Source organism: Cylas formicarius, unplaced genomic scaffold, assembly GCF_029955315.1.
Source record: "Cylas formicarius isolate icCylForm1 unplaced genomic scaffold, icCylForm1.1 PGA_scaffold_10__41_contigs__length_53128322, whole genome shotgun sequence".
Taxonomy (NCBI): domain Eukaryota; kingdom Metazoa; phylum Arthropoda; class Insecta; order Coleoptera; family Brentidae; genus Cylas; species Cylas formicarius.
In genome coordinates this window covers 23,568,380-23,580,493 of record NW_026844214.1, presented here as the reverse complement: position 1 = coordinate 23,580,493, position 12,114 = coordinate 23,568,380, and the positions used below count along the sequence as shown (strand labels likewise).

The window sequence follows — 12,114 nt, the reverse complement described above, 5'->3', positions numbered from 1 at the left end:
ACATTTTAACTGGATTAACAATTGTTTAATTTTCGTCTTGAACAAACGTTGACTCTCAATCCGTTTAATATACAGTGGTCACTTATTGTAAAGCATAACACACATATATTCCGTTCCTGTTTCAGTAATTTGAAGGCGGTGTATCGGGTAGTTAAAACTGTCCGCCCTGGTTTCTCTATAACTATTTCTTAAATGGTGAAAACGGTTTAAATTTCTACATAAAAACATTAGACATTCAAAGATGTACAATGCGTACACCGTCAGAATTCTCATCTCTCTAAAGCCATTTCGACAAGATTGAATTCTGTCCATTTTCATTAAAACTCTAATTGTTCTTTTCTGTGACACAAATATATCTTGTATTCTACTGTGGCGCCCCCAGAATATTATTCCATATTTAAGTACAGATTCGAAGTTTTAAGGTTTTATTATCTAAATACTTGCCAAGAGCTCTAATTCCACAACATATTGAATTTAGTTTGTTTAGTAAGTGATTTATATGAAATGTCCAGTCCAAATTTGCATCAACGAAAACGCCCAAAAACTTGACACTTTCCGAAACGTCGAATGAATTCTCCGCGATTTCTAGTTTTGTTATATTTTCAATTTTTTTTTGTATTTTCTAAGACCGACCTTGATTAGTCGTAAGCGAAGATATTGATGGAGTATATTTTCAAGTTTAGAAACTGTTTGTCTATAGCAATATTTGGTAATAACAGCCCCATTAGTCGTTAATGACACTACCAAGGTATCTGAACTTATTTACCTGTTCTACTCCTTTGCCCTTTATTGTGGTCTGTGCATCCAGTATGTGTATTAATTATCGTCGTTTTGATTGTTAGGTCATCTAGCATATTGGTTAGAAATACTGTGTCATTTCCGTAGAATCTAATTTTCGTAACTCCATTAACCAAACCAAGTTGCAATATCTTTTCGACGGGGATGTCAAACGACAATGGTGAAAGGCATTCCTGACGCAAATTCTTTAATACACTAAATAATGCAATTTTATCATTAATTTTTGCTTAGACTGATTGGTGAAAGTTTATGCTCATGTCCTTTCCGTCTAGTTCAATTTCGCGTAGTCATGGAGAGACCATCAAAAACTCTCTGTTTCACAACATGTTATACGTAGCAAATGAGAGTCTTCTCATTAAATTACATAAAATGTCTGATCAAAATGCACAAAAAAGAAAATAGCTTGTGCTAAAGCTGCAGCTATATTTCAATAAATTTCGTGAAAAAAACGAAAGATCTTACAACGTAAGTGTTACTTGATAACGACATTCCATTTCGAAATAACAATTATTCATCCCTCATCATCTCTTTAGAAAAAAATTAAAAATATTAGCGTACAAATATGGATCAATTGTAATTTAATGGCTCCATAGGAAAACAATGGACAAAGAAGAAGCGAGCTTTCTTTGTTTCTGGGTGTTCTAACGACTGCGCTGAAAATTTCTATTCATGAAAACGCCGAATTTTAATGCGACATCCATTTGTAACGTAATACGTCCTAATTTTATGGTTTTCAAATCTCAGAGTTTTTTTAGGAGTCCATGGAAAAATATATATAAAATATATTTGTATCATGATTGTTTTGAAACCGTTTCTTCCATGAAGGTGATCACTAATAAAGAAAATAATGGATTTTGAAGAGCATATATATAAAAAATTGAACAAAAAGTTGCGTCAAGCACAATTGAATTGCCTTCAAATTCAATAATCTTGTTTAACCAGTCGATAACTTCTAATTTTCTCCAGGATGATGTTGTATAGGATAGCTTGCGTCCTAGAAGAATGAATTCTTCCTGCACGATAATCGGTGAGTTTGTAATGGTTGAAAGTGTTAACACCATCTACACTGTTACTTTGGGTAAGCTGGGATTCAGCTTGGAGGACATTTTTAGTCCGTTCGATATTGTTCTGGTTACGCAAGGATAATTTGATAAGTTTATGAACTAGTAGCTAATAATTGACATGTTGACAAGCTATGTTATCAGGTCCCAAGGTCTTATTGTCTGTGTTTCTTTTTTACATAGTAGATAGTAAGCACCTGTAACTCAGAGTCTCTTTGCAATTAGACAAGCATATTTTCGAAACTTCAGTTCATGCTTTGTTTACACTTCATCGTTTTTTAATTCTAATGGTTTACCGAAACACATTATACCATACATTATTTCCATTCCATGTTAATATTCTTATTAATAATTAATTATTAATTATCTTTTATGATTGATAGGGTGGAGACAATTTTGGTTGCACAAAGAAATTATAAGTCATACAGTCATGTAAAAAATTGATTCTTTTTATTGAATGTAGTTTGCAGTTTAATAATCATGTTAATAAAATATTGCAAAAATCATGTTATGCATTTAAATCACAATATTTGTAAGAAGAAATTGTAAGTAAAGATATAAAAATTTAGCTTTGTGACAGTCTTATAATGTTTCAAGTCGGTTATTGTGCAAGAGTCTTTTAATCTCATATACTATGAGATATATTGCTGATCGGAACATAGGAAATCCAATGTAAATTTTTAGGTGGCCAAAAAATTTTTTAATTAAAGGTAAATATGCTGTATTCAATTGAAGAAAAAGTAACCATAACTAAGTGGTACTGTGCAGGAAGCAGTCTTAGAGCAGTGTCTGAAATGAAGAAAACACTTTTCAAGTGAGCCCAAAGAAGGAAGTCGTTCGGCGAGAGGTCAGGTGTCCTGAGTGGCCAAAGGATTCGGCGCCTTGGGCCAATAATATTCTTATTAAAAGTATTTCTCAAATACAAATATGGGCGGGACAATCATCCATCTGATATCAGATCTTCACATCTTCGCGAATAACAACTTCTTCTAGTGCGGGTTCAATTTAATTTTGTAATAAGTCCCAATAGGTTTCTACCATGAGGTAGTTCAAATAAAAGAGTCCAATAATATCATGTCAGCAAATTCCCACCATAACATTTATTTTTTGAGGATATTAGTTTCCAGTATGAACAAAACAATATTCTTTGTCTTACCTCCAAACCGACAGTTCTGAACATTTAGTTCGTTGTTGAGTGTGAATGTGGATTCATCAGTGAAACAAATATATTTTTTTAATCCCTATCATTATTTGTTTTTTTCATCATGTCAAAACAAAATGCTACTTTTCTTTCTTCATCGCTTGGCCGGAGCTCTTGCTTTTCGTAATTATAGGAAAAATGTTTATGTTTTTTTAATGTGTACAACACTGTGCTTTGATGTTTATTAATAATCGTACTAATCATTTTGTTTTCCTCCACGAGCAGTAAAATGTTCAAATCTCTATTGCCTCTTACTTCTGCTCTATTATCTACATTTTGATCTGAACATTTGCGGTTATTTATTACGGTGCCTTTAGACTCGAATTGGACGGGCTAAATCTAACTCAAGGATATAATATGGCTCTGAGCTGTTTTCCATATAAACTCAACCAACATGGTGGTTTGTATCGCGTCCCCCGTCATGAAACAACTTTTTTTATGGGGCCTTTCAGTAACAATGCCGTGAAGTGTTATAACAAAATATCGCTGCAAAAAGATCTGGGTTTGTTTCCTGGAGGTTTTATTGAAAAGCGTATTCAATACGCATATCACCACCTCTAAACACTCTGTAGCCTAAATTGTTGTAACTATTTTAAATTAGGGCATTATTTATTTATTCATTGGTGAGGACCTTAGTTTCATTTTATTTTAATCTGTTATGTTGCTGTTGAATCTTTAATTAGGTTCTAAAATATCTGTAAAGTTTCTGTACAAAATAAATAAATAATTTCAGTAAGACTTTAAACACATTGTTCAGATTTGTTTATGCAAAATTCTTAATTAGAACTGCCGATTTTCGAACCATTAAGATATTTTATCGCAGTTATCAGTTTTGTGGATAATTACTTCCGACGAGGTTTTTCAATATGTCTCCATTATACCGTCAGTTACGGCGCGTAACCGCCCCTATAACCGTAATCCATTACGCCTCTATTTGGCTAATGAAACTTTCAGAAGATAATTGGAAATTAGGGAAAGCACCCGTCCACTAAATATTTCACGAATCGCAACTTTCCGACCCGTGTTCCACTAATGTAGCATTCAGGAATAATGTCACACATATGCGACAACCTGCCGCTGAAATCGCTGCAGAAAATGAACATCGAACAGTGTCCTTCCTACAAAATCAAAACGATTCAAAACAGCTTGAAGCAGGAAGAAAAGGCCGAACGGAGAAAGTCGACGGACGACGTTAAATATTCCAGCTCCGTGAGGCCCAGATCGTCGAGAAGCTTTTCCGAAATTTTCTTCAGGAACAGAACAACGCGTAAGTAACGTTACTACGAACATCGTTAGACGTTTAAGTAGTAATTCCGTTACCCCGTAATTAGTAACAAGATTACTTGATGGTTTGAATGAAAAATTAACTTCGCGATTTTTTCTTCTTGTACTCGCAATAATTTTGGACCTTTGCCCCCTGATTTTCAATTTTAGGTAGATTACGTCCGAAGCGACGAAAATGATAATAAAAAAATAATCGCAAAAACAGACAAAATATAAACGTACCTCCAGTGTGTTTATTATGGGATGACACCTTACCTCTGAATGCGTAAAAAAAACTAGAGACGAAAGTTATTTGGATCCACTTATACTTTCAAAATATTACATTGTTATATATACAAAATGTGGACAAGCAACAACTTTCTTATTTTAAATAGCACACCCTGTGTATTAAGTAATTTTTGATTTCTTCGGAAATTGTTGGATACATGTTCAAAATTGTATAATTCAACTCTTTCCATTTTTGATATAAATTTAATTTTATGTCCATCCATTTTTCCGACTGATTGCCTTTGTTATATCCACTGTAAATTATTTTCGAATTTCTGTAAAAGCCTCCTGGGGGCTTACTTATTATCTTAAATTTTAAAATTCGGTTTTTACAAAAATTTACAATGTTAGTCATAGTTACAGTTACTATTTTAAACCAGAGACAAATTCAAATCTTTGCTGATTTTTGATTTACAAGGAAGGAGGTGGCAGTGTCTCACTATTCCTTTAAATAAATGTCCACATCTCCAAAACGACTTAGAGCATTTTAATAAACTTGTAGTCGTTAAAAGGGATTTTTCCTAGGCTATCAATTTTTGCCATGAGTTACGCGATTGTGGTTGCTTAGCTTACCACCAGGTGGAATTCTCTGTCATATTCGCAAACAAAATAATTTTCTGAATAAAGAGTAAATACAACGACATGAGCTTTTTATGTTATTAGATAGCCACCTAAGAGCTCAAAAACCAATTAAAAAATTTGAATAAAGAAACTTAACGCTCGAAAAAAAAGTTAAATATTGGGAAATATTACATATTGATATTGATGCCTAATTGTCTGAATCAAAATAAAATGTTATTATATATGTTTATTACTTTTTTATACAATTAATTCGTAGTACCTACACCAAGTACGTGAGGTGCTTAGCTGTTGTCAGATATTTATTATTATCATTTATTTTCCTATTAAGCATTACATTTGATTTGATTGATGGATTGTTGGAGATGAACTAATTTAAATTAATTTAAACAGTGAAATGTGGAAAACTATTTAGAAAATGAATAACACATCTTTTTTGACAGATATAACAACGCAAATAATTTTTGTTTTTATCTGATCAAACTCCAAGAATCTAGCATGTCGTTTTCTGATGCCTGTCAAAGTTTCTTGATAATCCACCATTTTAGTTATTTCAAGCTTGTTAAATGTATATTGCAATGGAATTGGCTTGGTTACTTAAACGCATCTTACCCCAGTGCCCAGAAGAAATCGATGCGTTAAGAATCTAGAAAAATACTTATTCAAATATTTCAATACACATTTTACTACGTCAATAATTAATAAAATTGTTTTAATTTTCAAAAATTGATAGTTTTGGTTGGTTTGATAATACTTAATTTTTAAAACTACTAGGCAATTCCCAACATACTAATGTCAGCTACGTGGTAGTTTGGTGCCCTTTGAGTGTATTGTAAAACAGTAATAAAGATAATAACATTATATATAAATTTTAAAAATCATTTGGCATCTGATATGATAAATTTGAATTTAATTTCGTAAATTATGGACAATCAAACATCAGTAACAACCCGTATAGTGCAAAATTTTCCCAAAATCCATTTTTTTTAGAGCTAAGTTCTTTTATTCATACTTTATTTGACAATCTAACGTGAAAAAAGCTTATATTGTTGCATTTACTTTTTTTTCGGAAAATTATGTTTTTTTGGGTCAGAAAACTCCACCTGGTGATAAGGCAAGCATTCAGAATCGCTTGAACTGAGGTGGCTTGTACTTGATGGAAATCCATTTATTAAGATAAATAATAAATAAAAGTTCAAATTTTCACGAAATTATATATTTTTACATTACAATTGTTTCGACAACACTGTGTTTTTACCAAATGTTCGTAAATATTACATTTGATAAAGACACGGTGTTGTCGAAACAATTGTCATGTAAAAATATATAATTTTGTGAAAATCTGAACTTTTAATTCTTATTTATTTTGAATCAGAATCGCTTCATAGCACGATTGGCCTAGCAAAAGCTCGGTGTAACGAGTTCAAGTTTATTAGAATGCATTAAGCCTTTTGGACATTTATTAAGGAAAATGTTCGAACATCTCCCACAACTTTTATCAGCTTTAAAACTTCAAAATAACAATTACGCGTCCTGGTGGGCATTTCAGAAACTCGAAAATGATTTCCAGCATTTTGTCTAAGTCGATTTACTTTTTGTTTTTTTCAAAACTATGCCTTCCAGCGTTAACATGTGAATTTGACCTAAGTTTCGCATGGACAAAATTAGTTAAAAATCCAATAAAATGTACTAAAATTGCATCGTTTTTAAGCAAGTCCTGTCCAGTTTAGATTTGGATAGCAAGAAGAAGAATAAATAATGGTGAAGATACCCATTGTGAACAAATGAAATTATTGTTTGGAAACATAATATTTCCAACTCTACAACATTTTCAAATAGGCAGCGTTGCACAAATTCTCCCTAAGTGTGCAAACATCACTTTTGAGACAAAATTCAAAACATGTCAAACATGGTATAGGTTTAGATTGTTTAGAGGAATTCAAACATTCCCAAATTAAAAGGGGCAAGACAAATCAGCGATAAAGAATATATTTGATTTATCGAGTTTCTATACTTCACGACTGCATCAGTCATATTTGCATCAGTTATTTGATCCCTAGAATAGAATAGAATAGAATTAGGGAATAGGGAAAATTTACTTTCCATTTTCTATTTCAAAGAGAAACAGAATTAAATAAACTAAAAATAAATTGCTCTTGTGAATGCAATAAAGCATATATTTGCAATTGCAGCCCTTTTGCAAAATTATTTATTTCATTTATTTTGCGCGCAAAGACTAATTCACAAAAGGGACAACCATATGGGCTACTGCTACAATGGCAATACTAAAGCCCGCATCTTATTGAAAGAAACATTTTTTTATTAATTAGTTTTATCAAATTTTGATCTTGCGGATAGTTTGTGCATCAAATAAATCGATTTATCAAAGTTTTTAAACATTACCTGTCGAAATTGATAGTTTTTATTAAAAACATATTTACAAATTCGTTTATTTTTAAAAATATCGAAAAATTTTGTGGAGAAAGTTGTTTCAGTTTCAGTTTTCTGCAAACTTGGTGATTTTCGAAAAAATCCGATTTATTTCATTTTTTTTTAACTTCTTCCAAAATGATTAGTTTTGTAACCCCGGAATTCCGAGAAGTCCGCAAATAATTCCAAGGGATTACAGAAGAATTCAATGAAATTCTAGCAGAAGCTCAAGAAATGTTATAGGAATTTCATGGAATTATAATTAATTAAATCAACTACGGAGTTCGTTATCCTAAACACTGAAACTCAAAGAAAATCTTCTAAGAAACCGTTCAGTTAATTAAAAACCAGTACACTTAATTTGTCAATGTGTAAGTGGTTCTTTTTATTTTTGACAAATAATTTCGCATGGTGTCAATTGTTGATACATATCTAAAAGTCAAGCATTTTCAAATGTCAAAGAAATAATTGCAAAAGCCTATTTGAAACTGCTCAAATAATACCAAAACTAACAAAACAATTGTATGGGTTTTTTATGAATAGAACTGTACTTATAAATCGTTCAACGTAATGCAAAGTTAATATGGTTTTAACTAACAAATAATTTACAAATAATTTTCGTAATAAATTCAAGGAAACTTAGTTTTTAAAATGGTAAATATTTCTATAGGCGCATTTGAATTGTTTAAATCGAGGGTTCAAGATAAATTTTAAGGAAAACACTTTTGTAAAGTCCTCAGTTTAATCCATCTAAGTAGTTGCATTCCTATTTTTTGATGTAACTACAAAAGAGTTAGGTTGGGAAAACGCGAAAAATTTTTTCCTATTTATTTTCACATTTTTAATATTTTTGATAATTGTATGTATATATCTATTATTTTTGCTGCACAAACTAACCCGAGGATCAAAATTTGCCAAAACTCATTATTACAAAGTGATCCATGACTTTAATGGTGACACTGTATATTAAAACCAAAGTTGGTTTTAAAAAAAACAGACATAGCTTTACCTTAATAACAATTATATTAATATAAATGTAAAATGTTGTTCAGAATAAAATGATTTATGGGAATTCTTTGAAAATCCTTTTTTTCCTCAACTCCTCTTCTTTCACCGGTACAGTCTTTCCTATACACTATTGATCTACAGTAAAATTCCCAGCGCGTCCCAATAGTGCGTGAGAGTTAGAAAAAAAAAATAGAAAGCTACACTGGCGCATAACCCAAGCTTCGTAAATATTTCCCATTTTGCAAAAAATATAGAAAAAATGTTGCTCGCTTTGTTGAAACTACTGCTCTGGTTAAAACAGTTAGTTAATGATATACAGAACACATTTATGTTTTTATTAGACACATAACTTGCTTTGAATAGAAAAAATAGTCTTCTAATTAGTTATTAATAAATTTGTTCTTATTGAAATAATTTATATGTACTCTTTTTTCATTCCGTTAGAAAAAATATATTAATTTAACCTTTAATTATTTCATATTGTTGCTATTGAAGTCAAATCTCATCTACAACTTAAAGCACCAACATGACCGAAACTATCTAGTGTCCATAGGTCAATTTGCATTTATGTATATATGTATTAAAACAATTATAAAAACGATTTTTTCTAGTGAAAATTTGATTACCATGATGATTTTTTTAATAATAAACCTTTTCCTTGTACATAGACACAAAGATTTTTTTCCGGGCAGATATGTATGTAATGTATGTAATCGGTTTAGAACGTTTTTCGACGTTGTCCAACGCCTTGCCTCCACCTGTTTCAATCTTTCCAATCGACATCTTGCTAGTTTTTTGCGCTCATCGCTTTTGTTGCGCCCGGTTTCCAGTAGGTTTTTGGTCTTCCTCTTTTCCGGTGTTGCCTAAGTTGTCATTCCATTGCTTGTTTGGGAAGTTTTGTATGTGGCATTTGTTGCACTGTTCCATACCAAATTAATTGTTTCCTTTCAATATCATCTAGACCGGTTCCTTCGATGCCCCTAATTTCTTTGACTCTGTCGTTTCGAACCCGTTCCTTTCGGAAATTCTTAGTGACCTACGCATTGCATCCATCTCAACAGCTTCTACCCTTTTTTTAATGTCTCCAACTTTCAGCACCATATAGTAGGCTGTATTTTACTAATTTTTCATATCTATTTTTTTTTTAAATATATTTTTTTTCTGTACTATTCCCTTAAGACATGCTTTTGCTTTTTGGCTGTAGTTATTCTTTTTTATATTTCCTTGTTGTCTGTTCCTGTTATATCAAAAGTTACTTCCAGATATTAAACAGTGTTGGGGATATACAACATCCCTGTCTGAGGCCTATATTTACTGGGAATTCCTTAGTGACATATTTCCCTAACTTCACTCTTCAAATCTGCATATTACTACTTTGGCCATTTGAAGTTTCCATTAAATAATTGTATTTGCCATTTAAATAGTATTTTATTCCATTTAAAACTAACATACGTATACCTAACACAAACAAAAATGCAAATGTCTGGAAAACTATGACTTTAGGTATAGTACTCCCTTATAAATGGTATAGTACCTCCTTATAATTTCAGGAACAGCATGAAATAAAGAAAACACGGATATTACATTTAATAGAAAATGAGATATGCTGATTAGCTCTGATTAAGTGTATTGACTTAAACCGTATCGCAATTTTAGCAATATTTCTGGCAAAAGTCGAAAACATTTTTCATGAGGCGCTTCAATTCATATGTTACGGAAACAATATTAGCTTAAACGCCTAAACTTCAAATTTTTGTTTTTCAGTAACACGTTATTAGAAACTTTTCTTTCTACAATGATTTCGATTCTACTAGGTCGGAATGGTGAACTGAAAGAGCAATGCGGTAGCAACGAAACCTTGAGAACCAATGGTAACGACGAACACATGGTCAACGGTAAAAGTGAAGAAGACTTGAAAAAAGGCACCACTATCCATTCAACACCCACCTCCACTCTGGATGATGGTTACGAGTCATCGAATAGTACCCCATTGGTTTCCGGTAAGCAAATTATTTCTGCCATCTTGGTCTACAATAGGTTTACTGGGATTGACTTGGGAATACACTACGTATGACCCATATGATTTTTCCTTTATAACTCTTTTTATGCTGTGTTTAATAGTTATGAGTATATTAAAAAAATTGCAAAGAAAATGCTATTTGCTCACCTCCGGCGAAACGAACGTATTCGTTTTCTGGCGACATAAAATTATAACGCGGTTAAATATATCTCCAAAACTGTTACAAATTTAGTAAAACTGCAAGTTCGCTAATAATTTCACGGTATCTGCCTTGAAAAAATACTTCTGATTGGTGTCTGGCCGTTACCTACTTTTTTTTGCAGAAACTGCATTCAGAGTTTAATTCCGCTGCCAGTACTTTTAGATACTGTGAATCTTTCCGACGGTATACGCCAATCAATGCCATTTCTAGACACCTCAAGCCCTAGTAGGATCTCTATATAATGTAATGGTTATCGGTGAAGGTCGCGATTGTTTTATCACTATTTTTTTCCACTCTTCTCAGATTGGGATTTAAATCCGGTAATGTTTGACAGTGCAGTATTTACGGCACTAGACATATGCACCCCTAGCGCTTGCCCTGCCTTTATCTTCCAGTATTGTTTGTCCAATTTGCTGCCATGTCTATCAATTTGCGTTGCCTTGTTTTGATCTATACGTCACGGATCTTGGTTTGTCTTGTGTATAAATCTGTTTTGATAGAACATTCAGTAGACTCGCAGACTCACTAGCCTCTGTAAGCTAGTCAGCTGCTTTTTCTGATCCACCTGCTTGGACTCTATCCAACAAACAACAGCTCTTAAGTTATGAAATTATTAAATTATTATTAATTATTATGAATTACTAAAAAAAAGAATAAATATAAATAACAAAATTTTATTCCGATTATTTATTTCAACTTTTTAGGTAGTTTTATGTTTTTTGTTACTATTTTAGGTAAGGATAAAGATATTGAGGTGCCCTTACTGGAACATCTGGTATTTTCTCGGTGATTGTTATTGCTAAAAAAGAATTAATTTAAATTTGAAGGATAGACTTGAATGCTGTTTGTTGCCAAGAACCACATAGGAATATCTAACAAAGTCGGATATAATTTGATGTCGAAATTAACACTCCAGCCACACATAGCTATAAAAAAAAATTTTAGAAGTCAAATTTTATATTTTTACTGAATATAAAACGCCGGATGACCTTTAAAATAAGGGGAACGCCACAGCGGCAATTGCCGGAGAAACATCCTCATCTACTCAAGTAACCTGTTTAATATTGCCATTAAAAATAAGTGAGTTAGCAAAGTGACACCCCAGAGCTATAAACAATTACAACTTGATTCCATTACATAACGATTTTGCCGGAGAAATTATTTGCGTTAGCAATTTCTGAGATCGGGATGAGGTTGCTGCTCCGGTCTTTCGAGAGGTGCTAGTTTTATGAGTTTTAGAAATGAAACGGAAGGATAATTAGAT

The 12,114-nt window shown here is 32.2% G+C and overlaps 1 protein-coding gene across 1 annotated transcript in view; it reads left to right on the top strand.

Moving 5' to 3' along the window:
• The first annotated feature begins 4,110 nt into the window (after nucleotides 1–4,110).
• LOC132695748 (sodium-dependent noradrenaline transporter-like) overlaps nucleotides 4,111–12,114 on the top strand; it is a 50,288-nt gene continuing 42,284 nt past the window's right edge. Inside the window, exons 1-2 of the mRNA XM_060660230.1 lie at nucleotides 4,111–4,327; nucleotides 10,443–10,628. Of these exons, the coding sequence (XP_060516213.1) occupies nucleotides 4,111–4,327; nucleotides 10,443–10,628 (403 nt within the window). The remainder of the gene's footprint in view (nucleotides 4,328–10,442; nucleotides 10,629–12,114) is intronic.